Genomic DNA, 19,922 nt, shown 5'->3' with positions numbered 1-19,922 from the left:
ATAATGTAGATTGTATTCACATATTGAAAATTCAATCGAAAGTCAATTTTATAATAACTGAAATCATCATTCGACTATGAAAAATATATTAATTCAAATCCAGTAATTATCCACTCGTTATGCTTAGAGCAAGAAACAACAGACCTTCCAATTTGTACAAAGTGGAGAAAATGTTTTATACAAATAAAAACATATTTTTTGAATATGTATTAAATGGCAGACGTTATCATATCCGACAGAATCGTTAAAGACTTATCTCTGTTATATATGATAAATTATACATTACGAACAGTTGAATGTTGAATTAGTTAATACTAACAAATATTAAATTGTAAGTAAATGCATTTTTTTTTTTCTTACGCATATACTATCATTAATGTTTGGAATGGACATTATTAACAAGTGGATTTCCCATTGTGTTAAAGAAGAAACTAACCTAACGATGGTCCAACACTCTTCAATAACTGTTATACAGATTACATATTTTATATTTAATATCAAATCTCTATTTTAAAAATGTTAATACGTATCTTATATTTTCTGTAATTCCTTTGAACCTCTTTATTGCATTGTCGTTATTATATACTTCAATATGGTCTCACGTTGAACATGAAATTGAGAGAATATACGTGTTGTACTTAAATTGATTAAAGAAAAATGTAAGGGGAGTTCACTTAGAAGAACAATATTAAGACCGTTTTAAATACGGCCGATATTATTAAAATATTGCGAACTTTACAACCTAAATTATTTTTAAGCGATGGAATTGGAACCTATTTCCGCGCATGAAAGGGCTAGGCGATCTGTGTTTGGTACGATTTTGCACATTTCATATCGTATTTGAGTTTGTAAAATCTCATATATGACATTTCAGCGACATATCTTGAAATGATTTATTCGAAATGTTTAAATGTCATATAATTTCGCGATGAATTTCAGTCTGCCGGTAGGTACCGCAAGTAATAGTACTTTATCGATCATAGATCTGTCACCATTGTAAACAGACCCAGTTTAAGTGCTTATAATTCGTCTTTTTGAATGGTCAATATAGTTTTTATCCACAACATTACTAACATAAATGTTTATATTTCGTAATTACATCAAGTTCAAACAAAATACAAATCGTAATAAAGCCAATCTGACCGGTTAAGAATTGCAGACGCCCGAGTTAAGCATCACTTTACGTCCGCCATTTTGACAAAAGTGGAAGATCACATGCGTTAAATATGGTCTATTTTTTGTCGCATTCTAAGAATATAACTTGATGACGAAGGGTGTTTTCCAAAGTTAAGAGGGGCCTCAATTGGGGAAACTATTGTTTTTGTTGTTTTTAAAACGATTCCTTCTTAAAAACAAGCAATTAAAAAAAGGGAAATTTTCAAATAGTTTTTACTTCTGATCGGCACATTCGGCATGGCATGGCATAGTACATAACTGATCTAACAGCATTATTCTTTACGACTAAATCACAAACTCTGCCCCCCGTTTTGCCCCAGGCTGCCGATTTACACTTAAAATCACCCACCGATAGCCTCAGCAGGTGCGCACAGCCTATGCCATAATGAATTACGTCCCTTGTCTCAATTCGTTATTCACTTCCGGTTTATCCGAAAACGCATGGAAAACTCATTTCTACTGAATTTATTGACTATTTGAGAATTTCTCAGTGAGTATATTATATCTACGTTTTTCTATACGTTCAAATACATCCGTTCACGCAATGTTTTAAATAATTTGCGTCTTCTGGACGCTTAAAATCGCAATCGATCGGTGTTCTTGTTGTTACATGACAAGCAAAAATTACTTTCACGTTCGTTTTTTCTAAATAAACATCTCAAGCGGATTAGCGGTAAATTAAAGCAATTAACAACTTGATACTAGACGAATACTTGATTAAGAAATGCCGATATACTTAGAAAAGAACATATATTGAAGAAAAAAACAGGAAATAAACAAATTAAAAGAAAGTGGGTCACTAAATTTAATGGGGTTTCACATTGTATATTACCTACAAATTCAGCAATAAAAGTCATAATGACTCATATTTGTCATTTAACTGAAGATTGTGTTAGTCTAAGTGCATTGAAAGTGTGTTTATAATAGAAAGGGTCAATTAATTACTCACCATTGACCCATATCAGCATTTGTAACTCTTTTCAGTCTACTGACCTTACTTTTTTGTACTTTCAGTTACTGAATTATCCGTTATGTCAGATGATGACATAAATTGTTCACCAATTCTAATAAATAAATATTATAAGGTTAGACATATCACTTGTCATTTATAATAAGGACATTCCAACAGAAAAGACATATTTAAGAATGCCACATTTGGACTTTTGTATGGTATATACACATGGAATTAGAACTGGCCGCTCTCAACTAGTAATTTTTGTTCTACTTTTTATAATCAAATACATGACACAGTGGTTTTTATATTGAAATGCACTGTGAAAATGGTATATATACAACATGTGCACATTTGTTTTAATCTAAAGGAGAAATGTGAACCAGAAACTTGTTATATATACAATTGTAATAGAATGTAATATCTGACAGACGAATAACTCGTGTTAGTGTTATTCAAATGCTTGTAAGTTTAGTTACAATTGTGATAGAATCAAATGGATTACACCATTGTTTTTCTCTCATAATTCCCTTTAAAATGGTGTATAACATTTGCATATTTGTTAAAGTTTCAAAAATCACTTATTTTACCTACTGCCGGTTAGACAAAACTATTTCTCTTTTCCCCCAGTGCGTGACCCGGGCGCCGTTATACTGCCGGCAGCCGGCAAGAATAATCAAATCAAGTAGTAGTTTTATAAATAATGCATGAACAATCAATATAATTGTTATTTGTTTTAACTTGTTTTAAACATCACCCGACCAAAAAGTTTGCCAAGACTAAGTAAGAGCCCTTAGCACACCATATTTTACACTAAAAACCCATTCAAAAATTAACTATTATTTCTGGTAGATTCTGACTCCTTGATGTAGTGTCTGTTACGCTGAAGTGACACAGTTAAAATTTTCTTACATTAGTTCTCCTTATTTTTTTACACTTTAAATTTCATATTCATTGTCTAGATGGAGTAGATAACAATAGTCCTTAAACATACATTATCAGGGTTTTGCCAGAAATACCATCAGGCATATCTGCAGGACAGGGATTGTTTTAATCAAAATGGTGCAATTTCTTGTATTTTAAACAAGTTGGTGTACAGTTCTGTTGTTTTGGCAAATTGATTTAGAAGTATCTACTACAATCCGATTAACATAACAAATATTTGTAAAAAGGTTCAATTGTTTCTCCTCATTTATTTCTGGTATTTTTCAAGTCTATTGACAAAACAATCAACTCATTTTTGTTATGGAAGGGTATTGTTAATATTGACACTGTTGACGTCACAGAAACAGTGTCTTAATGCTGGAACAAAAAAGAGCCTGGAGTATGTGAATAATGAGATCTAGGTTGTTAAACTACTTAAAGGTAGAGTTAAATCTTAAAAATTACAACAACGTTACCTTCAAGTTTACCTTTCATGTAAATTGACTGCAAGTGGGTGCACTTAAAGCTGGAACAGCTGTTTATTTTAAAGGCGGTCAGCTTATTAATAAGGACATGCAATTTGTCTGTGCAAATTTATTTATCTTTATCTAAAATATGAAGAAGAAGGTATCATCTTTTCTTCACCAATGCTTCTAAATTTCAGTTAATTAATTGGTAAACATAATGACGCGACGCACAATTGATGTTACCCAAATCAATTAACACTAAAGTAAGATGTGTTATTTACTTTGCAATCAAATGTGATAATAAGGATGTAGATCCCAATTCTGACAGTGGTGTTTTTCACACCTTCCTGTTGTGAAAAAAGTATAGGAGGAGCTGGTCGATACACCACTGATTTGTGTATATATTTAGAAAATTAACTAAATCATCAATGAGATTGAATAATGACCTCTTCTCCGGAAGGGCAACTCCAATAAAATGTTCTGGAAAAGCAAAGCAGTTTCATTGGTTAAAACAACAACACTTCCATCTATAGAGGTTCTAAAGCTCTAAATTATTCCTGATATATATATATATACAGTCGAAACTCGATGGCTCGATATTCTAGGGACCGGCCAAAGTACTTCGAGCCTCGAGAATATCGAGCCAAGCGGGATTGCTTACAGAATGTTATTTTTTCATTTGTTACATAAAGTCTTATTTACCTCGTTTGTTTTTGGCTACGCTATCTCCGCAATAGAAGAAAGAGTATATATTGGGCATAGTTACGCACCCTAAATTTCGTAATATGACTTATTCGATTATTATAAAATATTTTTTTATTTATAAAAATACATTTAAGCGAAAACAACTTCGAGCGTGGAGAAATATCGACCCTCAAGATATCGAGCCATCCGATCGAAATTTATATGAACAAAGAGTAAATAAAAATCGGTCCTTTTAATTTGGTTCGAGCCAACAAGGATATCGAGCCATGAGATATTGAGCCAACGAGTTTCGACTATATATATATAGTATTGTAAAGATTGTTTTTTGCCCAGACACTTGCATCAAAAACAGTAGGAAGTACCTTGAGATGAATAATAAATTACTTTAATAACAATTTCAAAAGGGTTCTTAGACCTTTTACATTGCTTTGGGCATGAATGCCACATGCTTATGAAGTGTTTTGTGTTTTGCAGTTGGAAACATTCCATATGAAGCCACTGAAGAGGCATTGAAGGAGATATTTGTGCAGGCTGGCCCAGTTGTAAGCTTCAGGTAAATAGTGTACATTACATACTGTGTAAATGTACGTAAGTTATAACAATGTAACTTTTGATGAGGAATCTTAAAGATGTGCTCTTACTCCCAAATAAGCAGTTGCCCGGTCCAAGTCCATGTGCTCTATAATGACCTCCCTCTTTCATACATCCTTTCTGGACTGCAATTTACTCCTCACACAATTAAATACAAGCTCCAAGTTAAAGCTGCAAGGGCAAAGATGTGTAGTGAAGTGATTGTCCATTAAATTGGTTTACTTTCATTCACATTGTTTTTTTTCCACCATATCAGGTCGGTACTTATTCTGTGTGTTTTTTCACCTCTAAGGAAATGGTGGCGGGGCCCTTTGATATGGGCAAAAATAAAGCGTTGCTTTAGCAAATAGGGAGAAAATACTAACATGATTCATAATACATGTCTGTTCAACTTTTTGTCAAACCTTTTTTTGAACAAGTATATGGACCTATTCACAAACTAAATTGCTACATTTCCTCCAAAAAAAAAGATTATTTTTTAAGGGATTTTTTTATCAGCCTAGTAGGAGAAAAATGTAAACTTTCAGGAGAGGAATGGGGTGTAATTTCGGTTCCAAAAAGGCCGAACAAATAGTGTGATCTGATTAGGAAAAACATGTTTTTAAAATTTATTTTAGATATTCAGGATTGCTTGAAATTGGCAATAATAAAAGACAGAAAAGTATATAGAAATAATGATTTTGTTCACAACATATATAACTTTTGTTTGTCATGACATGTACGTGTTTTGTTCACACTGATTAACTACATGCGTTTTGAATTTTTAGGTTGGTGTATGACAGAGAAACAGGCAAACCCAAAGGCTATGGGTTTTGTGAGTACCAGGACATAGAAACTGCTCAGAGTGCTCTTCGTAATCTCAACAACACCGACTTCAATGGGCGCCCATTGCGGGTGGGTGTGGCGGCAGGGGAGACTAACAAGGATGAGATTGCGGGCATGCAGCAGGCTCTCGGAGGACCTGTGCTGGAGGTACAGAGAAGCCACACTTAAGAGTGTAAAACAGAATTGAGGGATTTATGAAGGAAGTTTCACACGACATGGGATAAATTCGTATCCAATTGGGTTTTATGATATAATCTATAATTTAAGTATAAGTTCATGTCTATACATGTAGTTAAGTTTATTTGTATATATTTCATAAAACTTCTCTTGTAACTCAAAATACGAAAATGTTTGACAGGTAATAGAGTTGATCAAAAATCTCTCTAGTTTGGTCTTTGGTGATAATTTATTTAGACACAGTATTTACATCGAAAAAAACGCAGGACCTGTACTGGTAAAATGCTTTCCGGGCTTGCTTAAATTATGGGTTTTATACAGCAGGGCTTGTTCAAAAATGTTATACCAAGCAGTAGTATATGAATTTGGCTATATTTATCTTGACAGTTTTTTCTTTGACGTATGGTCATAACTTTGATGTTGTTTGGGTCATTAGTGGTGGCGTCGTGCAAACCTTTGCCCTTGGCAAACATTAAAAAACCTTTAAAGATATTTCAATGAAACTTGGTACACATATTGACAGTGACAATATGCACATGTTAAACAATTAACATTAGTCTGGTTTTATAATTGTTGAGTTATGCCCTTTTTCAACTAAAATAAGCAGCAATTGAGTATTTTGTACTTACTAAGCTCCATGGCACTCTTTTTTAATTTTGCTAGAATATGTTCATGTATGGAAAAATGCCATTATGGTTACCGGTAATGAGTCTGCGCAAAGCGTTACAAAAGTCAAAATTTAAAGAACGCTAAGAATAAAAAGTTGCAATCAGTAAAAAAATAAAAATTAATATTTGCACAAAAGTTTTCCTTGGACTGTAACTTGCTTGACTGCCAGTTGAGCAATTTACTATCCAAGGAATAGTTTTGTGCAAATATTACTTTTTATTTTTTTCCGTCATCCATATATGCCTTAATTTTCGTTCATCTTTTAGAGATCAAAATCTATGCCTTTTTATGCTGTAATTATATTATAATGGCTTGAACGGGTGGTTGATACGACCATGATGAAAAGGGTTAAAACAATGCTTACCATATGATAAAGAATATTGTCCCTTTGAAATACGATGAGACAAAGGACACAAGATGCATAGAAAAATGAATATCTCGCACAAATGATGATGAGGTGATGTGGTCTAGTGGTAAAAATTGCTTAAAACCAAACGGTTGTGGGCTTTAGCTCCACAAAGGTAACTCTCTAATGGCCACTCAAAAAGGATACAAGTACTGGTTTCTACCCGGGAAATGAACACAAAAGTAATTTCTATCTTCACAATCGAGCTACATGTAAATATAGTCTATAATAAATGCCTAAACCATCACATTATTTTTATGTAATAAAAATATATCATCACAGAGCCCATACGGTGATGGCACAGAACCAGAGAAGGCACCAGAGGCGATTTCAAAAGCTGTTGCCAGTCTCCCACCAGAACAGATGTTCGAGCTTATGAAACAGATGAAGGTATTAAAAAATTGGACCCACAAATATAAAGCTACATGTAGTTGTCTGACATTGTTGGCAACAACAGTAGTTAATTCAGTTATACAGTACAATGAGGGTAAAACTGTTGCCCTCGCTAAAATCCCCCCGAGTTCCTCAGTGGCTGGCTTACGGCTGAGTTTAATATGAATGATAGCGTTGGAAATTGTTCAATTTTATGATCCCGAGGCGGAACTCCGAGTCTTATCAGATAAGCAAGAAATCATTCTTGTTTAGAAGTTATTTATTTTTATGCTTATGTACATTGTTAATCGTAAAAGGTTCTTACATGTACCAGCGTTTGATTTGTATTTGTGTCCGTAAACGCCAATTGAATATTGTCTTGAATAATATGAATCATTAAAGTATTCTCACTAATTGTATTGCATCATAAAGCAGCCGACATTTTACATGATTCTGAACCATGACCTCTCCTCTAGACATCAAGTGCGTAATCAATACAATTTAGAATATACTATTTATTATTGGTGGTTAAAAATAGCTATGACATTTAATGGAATTTTCCACAGAAAACGAGGCAAGAAGGCCTTCAAAACCATGCGCTGTGAACTTTGAACGCGTGTTTGGCCTCCTGATTTTCCGAAAATGTGTAAACTAGCCTTTCTTGGGTGAAATGTGTTTATCAATGTATTCAGTCATTAGCAAAAACATGTTTATAAGATGCATGTGCAACTAGTGAAATACGACTGCATTCTTGTGGTAAGCTAACTTCATGCAAAACGGGCAGAGGAAAAAGAATAATAGCAATTTACTGGAGCCGTCTTAATCGGTTGAAAATTTTAATAAAAAAGAAATAACTTTAGCGTAGATTCTTATCAAGTGTCCACAGAGTTTCGCGGAGTTCACCCCACCGAGGAACGCCGTGTTCGTTATTCTTTGGTCGACTGATCACCCTCCTAGGGCCTTTAATTCAAACTCTGAGGAACGTGGACAGTGGATAAAATCATTGTGTTGGCCGCGATAGCGAAAATCCACGGAGGGAGACGGAAAGTGGGTCTAACTCGTTGAATGTACTGTTCTTCATTTACACCGTAGGACAATTGACTGACAAAATATTGTTTTAATGAATATGCATGAGTCAATGGAGACATTTTTTCTTCCAGTAAATTTGCATGTTAAGATTAGATTTTCTACAATAACAACCCTGTGGTGTCAGTAGCCTCCATGGCATAGTGGTCTTGACAGCTTTCAAAATTTATTGTGTTGAAAGAGCAGATCAGGTTCAATTCCGGCTGTCACCATTTTTATCATAAAAGTATCCTGTACCTTATGGAACCAATAAAACTGTCTTATTTGTTTTTCCTGATTCAGAGATTTTCCTCGCCAAATCACCCTGGGTACACATCGAAGCATAGCTATAGTTGAAGGTTCTCTTATAGCTCCTTAACAAAAATGTTAAATTTGGATGCCTGGATCGGTATTCTTAAAGCATCTTAACTCATTTTCTAACTTAAGTCAACTTCTTAAGTTAAGTATCTCACTTACCATGTGATATAATAACTTCAATACATGTGAAATACTTTATTATTATTGATTTGATTTAAAATACATACTTTCTTCTTAAAACACTTATACTTTTCTTTTAATTTGAGTTATGAAATCATAAGGAAATTGACTTAAGTTAAGAAATGACTTAAGATCTTTTATGAATACCAGGCAAGGTGAACCCATATTATTTTGGTATCAATTGAATTGTTATTGCTTGCTGATAACTAATATGTAAAATAAATTATCAAAAATCATTAAAACATACAAAACGTTATAGTTTGTATGCTGGTATTTATTCTTTATTTCAACTGAAATTGGAAATTCTGAAATCCAGATGAACACCACAGAAGCCAAGGCCCCAATTTCTTGAAACTTATTAAGCCTAGTAGGCTTACGTAGATTATTTCTGTTAGCCGAAATACGTACTTAAATTTGACTTTGAGAAATGAGAAATGGTTTACAGCTATTATCATAAGGCCAAAAAAATAAAATGTCTGTTTTGGGTTACTCGACCCTACCTATAAAAATGCGCCGACCCTAACTATTTTTTTCCGTTTCTGAGCAAAACAAATATTCGTTAGCGATTAGAGAGTTATGAAGGGCGGATAAATGAAGATTTTAATCAGAATTATTGTTTATATGATAAAACAAAGTCAGGCAATGACAGTAATGTAGGAAAGACTGCCATGTGCAAGAAAACACTCTGAACTTAAGACAGATTTTGATAAAAAATAATAAAAAAATCATAAAAATCCCTACCTACCCTTACTTAGAAATTTTTGGAAGGTTACCCTAAACAAACAATTTTTTTTTTTTGGCCTAATAAGAATTCCTATTTAAAGTCTGCAAACATTTAAAGAAGTTTATGTTAAGTCATTTCCTAATTTAAGTTATTTCTTAAGTGAAGTATCTTGATGGTCATTTGGTACAATTTATTTTTAAAATATCTAAAATACTTTTTTCTCATTAATTTTATGTGATAAACATTTTTTTTTGGTAATAAAACACTTTTGCTTTCTTTCAAACTGAGTATGAAAAACAATTTATTCATATAGGATAACTCACAATAGAACAGATCTCAGTATTTTGGGAAATGCTAAAAATTCTTTTTTTTTTTAAGTGTAAGTAACACTTTTAACCATAAGACATCAATTCTCCAATGTAAATATGAAAAACTGTGATCTGATCTTTTGTTAGCTATTTTATATCACTGGTTTCCAGACATTTACGCAAAAATTGGCTCATTCTAAGGTAAAAAATAAAAAGTTGTCAAAACATTCCATTTGTGAGAGTGCAGCTTTAAGATAAGAAATGACTCAAGATATTCGATGAATACCGGCCCAGAACATATTATATTACCCTACTATATGTATCTTTTCAGCTGTGTATCCAGAACAACCCAACAGAGGCCCGGAGCATGCTGCTTCAGAATCCCCAGTTAGCCTATGCCTTGCTTCAGGCTCAGATTGTTATGAAGATTGTGGATCCACAAGTTGCCATGGTAACTATTTTCTGTTTACTTTGTAGCGGTTTATAGCAGTTTGCCTGATATTTGATAATAAAGAATGTCAAGGTGATGTCACAGCCTTGGCGTCATTGCTGCCATTACTCTAAAACATTGGAGATAGTAAAAAAGTACACATGTTGTTAGAGGCAATGTGCACATGAATAGCAAATAAACAGGGATGTGATTGATGTTAGCAAAACTCGTTGCCTATTCCCCTTACATGATTGATATTATAATTATATGAATTATAATGCTTATTTCAAATATTGGGTCAAACTTTGCATTGATATTCTTGTGGGTGCTCTTTCTGTGTAAAACAGTTAATATACATGTACTAGCTGATTCAAAAAGGTGACAGTCTGACACGGCCTGTAAACGCCAGCTCCACCACTTTACGGTGGTGCAAAGAAAATGAGCTGTCGACACTTTCGTGGTGGAGCTGTGCCCTATGTATACATGGGCAAACGTGAGTATGATTTATATTTTATTTGATAATTTCATTTAACGGACATATTTCGAAAATCAGAGAATGTGGTACCGTGTAAGAACACTTCTACTGTAGGCTGGTTACTATTTCGTTTCAATATTGTGCAAACTGTGGTGCCAGGAGCTTTTCTCCCGAATCAGACTTGTGCATATTTTGAGATCGGATTGCATATAGTAAGTACATTTCAGTGCTTACACACCCCGTAAGAACATTCTCACGCATGCAAACATAACTGTTATGTATAGTACCTATGCAGGAACACAACAAAACTAATAAGCACTTCTTAAAAAGGAAAAATGCACACATTTATAAAAGTGGTGGCGCTGTTGCCCTAGTGGTGGCGCTGTCGAGTAGTGGTGGCGCTATCGATTATGTTTTGCACATGAAGTAATATAAAAAGTTAACGCTTTAGGAATAAATACTAAAGTTGCTATTTTTATCATTCATTGGACATAATGCTGGTTATGCATACTACTTGCGGAAACAAAACTCTTCGCGAATTATCTTAACCTTACTTAAAACGATTTCGAAAACAAACGGCTAGGTGCTGTTAATTTTACCATAGAACTATAAGTATATACCATGTGTGTCCGGTACGGATAGAAAAATCCGACCCGAGTGCACGCGCGTAAGCCGGTAACGAGGCTTGCCGAGTTACCGGCCACGCAGCGTGACCGAAGGACGGATTTTTCGGTCCGGACCGGAAAAACATGATTGATATTTTTTCTTGCAATTCTAAAATTATCAGTTTGTGTAAGAATTGACGTAGAAAACGCACTTTTGTACATTTTACCAAAAAGCGCATTAAACCTTGTTTACTGACGTCATAAAGCGCAGTAATTTTAAATCACTATTGATGTCAACTATTTAAATCGCCTTTTTACGAGTATTCATCATCTATGCATACTTATTTATTTTTTGATTTCACTTTATTGAAATGAAATAATGTACTTTTCATAAACCATACAATAAAAGAAATAAGAAGAAGCGCGTTGTTGCGCGTAACTCATCTTACATGGGGGGTGTAAGATGCGTTTTTCCAGCACTGGTCAAATGACCGGAAACACACGTCCGGTATGCAAAAGTACCTCCCTCATAACCGGACACACATGATAGATACCTATAGATCTATGGTAAAAATTAACAGCACCTAGTCGTTTAATTTCGAAATAGTTTTAAGTAAGGTTAAGGTAGCTCGCGGAGAGTTTTGTTTCCGCAAGTAGTATGCATACCAGCATAATGTTCAATGAATGATAAACAGTGTAACTTTTGTATTCATTCCAAAAGCGTTAACTTTGTATAATACTTCAAGCGCAAAACACACTCGATAGCGCCACCACTACTCGACAGCGCCACCACTAGGGCAACAGCGCCACCACTTTTATAAATATGTGCATTTTTCCTTTTTAAGAAGTGCTTATTAGTTTTGTTGTGTTCCTGCATAGGTACTTTACATAACAGTTATGTTTGCATGCGTGAGAATGTTCTTACGGGGTGTGTAAGCACCGAAATGTACTTACTATGCAATCAGATCTCAAAATATGCACAAGTCTGATTCGGGAGAAAAGCTCCTGGCACCACAGTTTGCACAATATTGAAACAAAATAGTAATAAGCCTACAGTAGAAGTGTTTTTTCACGGTACCACATTCTCCGATTTTCGAAATATGTCCGTTAAATGAAATTATCAAATAAAATATAAATCATACTCACGTTTGTTCATGTAAACATAGGGCACAGCTCCACCACGGAAGTGTCGACAGCTCTTTTTCTTTGCACCACCGTAAAGTGGTGGAGCTGGCGTTTAAAGGCCGTGGTCTGACAGACTTCTGAAACAAGAGATCAGTTGTTGGGTTTGTTTACATTAAGGTTGGACTAGATCATCATCACCACCAACACCACTACCACCACCCCCACCACTACCACCACCACCACCACCCCCACCACCACCACCACCACCATCACCCCCACCACCACCACCCCCACCACTACCACCACTACCACCACCACCCCACCACTATCAACACCATTACCAACACCACCACCATCATCATCAGCATCATCACCACCACCACCATTATCATTACCATCAGCATCATCATCATCACCACAGATGAAGTTGCTGCTGCTGTAATAAATGTGTTTAGAATTGAAAATAAAATTATTGTGGATATGAACAAAAATTTCCTTGAAACTCCCTTGTGAACATTAACATTCTTGGGAAGATACTCCACTTTGTTGAAAAACTGCATACATGTCACAGTAACTGTTAATGGTTTACAGACATAATTTATGTCGTTACTCGTGGCTACAAATGCATTAAGACGGCTGCTGTTTGATACAGACTCTATTCTGGTACACTTTCAGGCGATGTTGCACAGAGACACTTCCCAGGTTCCCCCACCTGGCAGCACTGCCCCAACCATTCCCGCAAGTGTGGCCCCTATCTCAGTTGACCCAGGAATCAGGGGGCATAACCCCATGACCAACCCTATGATGGCTAGTCCAGGCCCTCAACCAGTTCAGCCAGTTGGGCCTCCATTGATGGGTGCCCCTGCGAGGGGTCCAGGTCTAATGGGACCTTCAAACTCTATGGGAGGCCCAATAGGAAATTTTGGACCTGGTCCTCAGGATATGGGAGGTCCAGGACCCAGAGGCATGCCCCCTAGGGGAATGATGTGGGGTCCAGGGTCTCAGGGTATGGGCCCAGCGCCAGGAATGTGACCTGGACCGGGTCCAAGAGGGCCAGGGCCTGACTTCAATAGGGATCCAAGAGACACAAGAGACCCGAGGGACCCAAGGTTGCTGGGTCAAGGTGATAGGGGAATGGGGCCTCGCCCTGGAGCACCTATGATAAATGCACCAAACACAAGCATGGTGAGCATTTCTTCATTTGAAACTACATTTGTGACATAACAAGATTTAATGATAAATTCAGAATGTTCACTGTAATTCCATACAGAATTTTATTGCCTTCAGTCTCCTAATTTAAAAATAAATTTATATATATTATATATATATATATATAGTTTCATGTTAGAATTAATATGACTTGTTATGGGCATTTGGCATCTAAGGTAATTTAATATTAACTTCGGTTTTGATATAAGGGCTAATTTATTAATTGCACTCTTGATAATCACAGGGCGGTATGCCACTGGCAGGCATGGGTCAAATGATGGCAGGTGGAGGTGGCGGGGGACCTCAAGACCAGGAAAAGGTGAGATTCTGTAAATTATTTTGTAAAATGTCTGTGGCATTCTTTTTGTAAATTATAAAGATATTTTCACATAAACTTAATATAAAAGAGAAAAATATTTTAAGAGCTACTTAAGGCCAATGCAGCTGTTAAATCTCCATCATGAGGATGAAATTGATTTGTATATCACAAATGATATCCTTTAAGACTGAATAATAATGAAACACATTCTAGTGTTCAATGGAATGATACCTATTAGTGGCCTTTGAGAAACAAACTGATTTTATTGACATATCGCCGTTGTTAGTTCGGTGTTTTGTAGTTAAGCATTGATATACAGAGAGGACAACAACCTGCCAAGTCTCTGCTAGTTTCATGCACTATCAACAACCGAAACTATTCATGCACTGTTAATCATTCCAAAAAATGCAAATACTTTTTGAGCCGAACTCTGATAAAATCTTTGCCCACTTCCTTGCTACATGTAGACCCACACTTGCAACTTGCAAAGGATGTATGAATTATGTTTGCTTAGTGTTGAACCTTAAAACTAAAAAAAACAAATGAAATAACAAATTAAAACATTCTACATTTTACCTGTTATGATCACATTTTTTTCGAAATAACTTGCCTGAAGGTGATTTCATAAACCAGACCATATTTAATCAGGATTGTTTTGTCCTTTAAAGGAGAAAAATACAAAATTTATTCAAAAACAAACAGTTGAGCTTAGCTTGATCCTGTTATGAAGGCTTAAAGGGACCAGCTCATGTCTTTGGACCAAAAATCTTTTTTCACAGTAATGCATCGGAAAACACTATTGTTATAATTATTTTCTCTTTTAAATGGATATTGGGAAAAAATAAAATTAAAGTGTAAAAAAACCCTGCTTTTAGGGGGGAGTGAGTTCATGCTGGTACATTAAAGAAAACTTTGAAAACTGACTCAAAAACCTCTCCCGACAAGGACTCATTCATCAGTCGAGGGATAATTTTATCAAAATTGTGGACTTCAAAGACAATATTTGAGCATATATTAACCTAAGTTGAGGGGTCCAGCTTTCAGTATCTTCGTTTTAATATATTTTTATGTTTTGCTTCACTTTATTTTGTCATAGTAAAAAAAGTTCATTTAAGATTGTTCAAGGAATTTGGATCTGGTACTTGTAATGTACTTATAAATCTTACTATTTATATATTATGTATATTCCAGGCGGCCTTGATAATGCAAGTGTTACAACTGACAGACCAGCAGATAGCAATGTTACCACCCGACCAGCGACAGAGCATCCTCATATTGAAGGACCAGCTCACCAAAAATGCAGCCTAACAGCTTATCAGTCATTCATTATTTTGTCATTGTATTCTTTCATTTGTGTATAGTTATGATAACTGGGAAGTAAATCAAAGTATTTTAGATAACATAACTGTTTTCACAATTTCAAACAAAATTGTTTTATTTGGCAAACAGTTTAGAACATGTTTTCTTAATAAACATTGTGGAGTTTAGAACATGTTTTCTCAATAAACATTGTGGAGTTTAGAACATGTTTTCTCAATAAACATTGTGGAGTTTAGAACATGTTTTTTCAGTAAACATTGTGGAGTTTAGGACATGTTTTCTTAATAAACATTTTGGAGTTTAGAACTTGTTTTCCCAATTAACATTGTGGAGTTTAAAACATGTTTTCTTAATAAACATTTTGGAGTTTAGAACATGTTTTCTCAATAAACAATGTGGAGTTACGAACATGTTTTCTCAATAAACATTATGGAGTTAAGAACATGTTTTCTCAATAAACAATGTGGAGTTTAGAACATGTTTTCTCAATAAACATTATGGAGTTAAGAACATGTTTTCTCAATAAATATTGTGGACTTTAAAACACATAAATGATAAGAGAAATATGGGATGTTTTTGAAATAGCAGTTGTTTTGTTCATGATTATTAAAATTCTTGCGCATTGTTAATCATCCATATTGGCATTGTCTTTAAAAAAGGCATCATTTACTTGTAGTATGTAGTTTATCATTTGTATGTTGGTTATTGACCTTGTCATGAAGAAATAAAAGTTGTAAATAGTAATATTTGTTTTACCTTCTTTTATTTATAGAGTTCCTCTGAGTATTTCAAAGTTGTCACAACTTGACACCAGAGGTCTAGGGGGCAAGTAGGCCCCTTGTAGGGTCACAGGGGGGGGCAAGTAAGGACCCTTGTAGGGTCACGGGGGGGGGTGGCAAGTAAGGCCCCTTGTAGGGTCACAGGGGGGGTGGCAAGTAAGGACCCTTGTAGGGTCACAGGGGGTGTGTGGCAAGTAAGGCCCCTTGTAGGGTCACAGGGGGGGTGGCAAGTAAGGACCCTTGTAGGGTCACAGGGGGTGTGTGGCAAGTAAGGCCCCTTGTAGGGTCAAAGGGGGGGTGGCAAGTAAGGACCCTTGTAGGGTCACAGGGGGTGTGTGGCAAGTAAGGACCCTTGTAGGGTCACAGGGGGTGTGTGGCAAGTAAGGCCCCTTGTAGGGTCACAGGGGGGGTGGCAAGTAAGGACCCTTGTAGGGTCACAGGGGGTGTGTGGCAAGTAAGGCCCCTTGTAGGGTCACAGGGGGGGTGGCAAGTAAGGCCCCTTGTACGGTCACAGGGGGGGTGGCAAGTAAGGACCCTTGTAGGGTCACAGGGGGTGTGTGGCAAGTAAGGCCCCTTGTAGGGTCACAGGGGGGGTGGCAAGTAAGGACCCTTGTAGGGTCACAGGGGGTGTGTGGCAAGTAAGGCCCCTTGTAGGGTCACAGGGGGGGGTGGCAAGTAAGGACCCTTGTAGGGTCACAGGGGGTGTGTGGCAAGTAAGGACCCTTGTAGGGTCACAGGGGGTGTGTGGCAAGTAAGGCCCCTTGTAGGGTCACAGGGGGGGGTGGCAAGTAAGGACCCTTGTAGGGTCACAGGGGGTGTGTGGCAAGTAAGGCCCCTTGTAGGGTCACAGGGGTGGTGGCAAGTAAGGCCCCTTGTAGGGTCACAGGGGGGGTGGCAAGTAAGGACCCTTCTAGGGTCACAGGGGGTGTGTGGCAAGTAAGGCCCCTTGTAGGGTCACAGGGGGGCATGATCATCTGAAGCGTCTTGGTTTTAAGCATTTCAGAACCAAAGATTGCATTAAAACATATCTTCAAGATGCACTCTTGCTCTCATATAAGATTTACCACAATTAATAATTTTGTTTTAATATTCCAAAAAGGATAAATAAATGTCGAAAACAATGGTTCTTATTAAGGATACCGAGTTTGATTTGAACGGAATGAACATGAAAAACACAGTATTTTTACCTTATGAGACTATAGTAGAGCACAGTAAATCTAAATCAGTAAAAATATGTATGTATTGATTTTGAATAAGAATGTCACTTTAACAAGTTGCGAAGAGTTACAAAATATAGGCATTTTTTTACATTCAAAACTTACATTGACTTGAGTTGACATAGACTCATTGGCAAGTTGTGTAAAGCTGGAATTGAAAAAAAGTTTAAAGCCAGTTGGGCGAACATTCCGAAATTACATTGAGCTATCATTGTGTACAGTGAAGCGTACTCAGTTGGGTACAAACAGCTGAGGGTAAAACATGAATACACCTGAGACAATTTTTCTGGGTTAAACCAGAACCGAGTACACCAAATGCCATAGTGATGCCCCTTTAATATCAAGCTTATACATATCCAATAGCAACAGTCCCAATTGATTTAAAAAACAACAACAACATAAAACGGAAATATCATTCATGGGACCAAAGATAGGCAACATGTTTTTGGTATGCCTACAATTTGTTTCAAGTAAATCTGGGTCCCTGACGTATTGTCAAGGAACATAGCAATCTTAATTCCATTTATTATCCAGTATTTAACAATTTCTATGAAGGGGACTGTATTTGATGTACCCAAAAGCCTAAACTGTAAAACAAGAGTAATTTCCCTTTACAGAGAATTATGTGATGATATTCTTGCATGCGGAACTCTTCGGCAATTTTTATCGAAAACAACCTCGGATGTATATGGACGGTTTACAATCGGTACACTTTAACTACGCTGAAAGAAGATCGCATAGTAATTTCAATTTAGCAGCAAACTAAATGAATGGTGACGAGGCTTACCGAGCTTGCGTGTCCCGAGGTCGGATTTTTCAATCCGGACTGGACACACATGATTGATATTTTTTCTAACATACCTTATATTACTTTTTTGTGAAAGAAAATGACATATAGAAGAACGCATTTTAGTACATTTCACAAAAAAAGCGCGTGCGATGATGTCCACAGACGTCTTGACGCGCAGTAATTTTTATTCACTGCATACGACAGGACGTTTCTTCAATATAACGTCTTTTAAGGGTTATTTAATTTTGTTTTGAAGCTATATTTGTGTAAAATTAATGTTTATGGATATCGTCCAATGGAAAATCCATATATGCGTCACGTCGAAATTTAACATCGATGTATAAGAACATATTTTCACCTACATGTTGAACTTTTTATTATACAATGCTCAAAGGAAGATCAATCTCACAGGTTTAGCAGATAATGGATTATAACTTTTGGAGTTGTCTTTTCTAAAGTGTGGGCGCAGCCATGTTGTAACTCTATACTTCTTTATCTGGCTGGCATGCAATCAATTCAACTGTACAAAACATTGAAATCATTTTTTGTCACATTCTGCGTAAATAAAGGAATGATACATGAGAAGACATGGTTATGTGAAAAAATATTGATTTAAAGATGCACTCTTACTCCCAAATAAGATTTACCACAATTAATACAATTGGTATTTTATACTAAAACAAGATAAATAAATGCCGAAAACAGTGGTTCTTATGAAGGATACCGAGTTCAATTTGAAAGAAAGGTGCAGAAAACACGGTATTTCTACCTTATGAGACGAAAGAAGATCACAGGAAATCTTTTAGCACTCATCAATCATTTAATATTTTTGCATTTTCAGCTATTCAATACACGGTTACAATCTTGTTATCAGTGATAAATACTTTCGATAAATGCATTATTTAGTAAGGACTAAGAACTTTATGTTTCTAATACCTGTGTATTTTAAATAAGAGTGTCACTTTAAAGCATAACTCTCCATCCAGCTTTCTGCAATGATTTAAATTGGATGACCAATGTATTCCATCATCACACTGCAGGTGTAGACTCCGTTCTGTACACAGTGTCTGATTGAGGGCGTCTGTAACGCCTTTCAAGGCACACCCATCATTGTGCCCTCAGCGTGCAGCCGAACTCCCGCTTACCCCTCACCTAGGACGGCCATCATTATCCCTTAGCCCCCGGGACGAGCTGTACTCACTATATTGTCTTGCCTTTTGTACACCCTGTCTTATGGCATCCACGCAATTTACGGTACGCCTTTCTTACATACATTGAATACTAGTTTTGCCGAAATGGCAGAGGGTGGCGCGGGTGATGAAGGGGCGCACACGGTAATTCAAAAGAACGACATAATTCCGTTGCGTATATCCAAAACCTCGCGTGAAAGAATGTCAAAATCCTTGCGGTCAGGTGCTGGTGGCACCCAATTATCTTTTAAAATTAATTAAACCTCTTCTGCGTGACGGCCTCCCCTGACCATTGACTGATGTCAACTATATTTGGAATCACCCGCTGTCTTAAGTCATGTATATGCCTAACGCCTAAACTTAACACGATGTATGGCATCATATGTACATGTTCAGTTTTAGCAGATAATGGATGATAAATGTTCGAGTTGTCTTAACTTGTGGTCGCACCCATGTTAAAACCCCTTATTTCCTTTCGTAGTTGGCACAGCAATTATCTTCCATTCTGTCTTTGATAAATAGGTTGAAAGTCATATACTCTTCTGATTATCATTAGTTTTGAGTCAACCCTACTCCATAAATTTGCGTGGTGATGTTGTACCAG

General features: G+C 36.3%; 1 protein-coding gene across 1 annotated transcript; it reads left to right on the top strand.

The window, feature by feature from the left end:
- Positions 1-718: 718 nt before the first annotated feature.
- LOC128238205 (cleavage stimulation factor subunit 2-like) lies at positions 719-16,086 on the top strand. The gene is given in 8 exon segments (XM_052953855.1): positions 719-812; positions 4,699-4,777; positions 5,583-5,787; positions 7,175-7,282; positions 10,191-10,310; positions 13,170-13,679; positions 13,948-14,022; positions 15,214-16,086. Coding segments are annotated over 8 exon segments (1,266 nt in total). The 5' UTR covers positions 719-760; the 3' UTR covers positions 15,331-16,086.
- Positions 16,087-19,922: the final 3,836 nt, after the last annotated feature.

The sequence above is a fragment of the Mya arenaria genome, chromosome 6, assembly GCF_026914265.1.
Source record: "Mya arenaria isolate MELC-2E11 chromosome 6, ASM2691426v1".
NCBI lineage: Eukaryota > Metazoa > Mollusca > Bivalvia > Myida > Myidae > Mya > Mya arenaria.
Note: the sequence above shows the minus strand (reverse complement) of the source record. Positions and strands in the feature narration are given on the sequence as shown.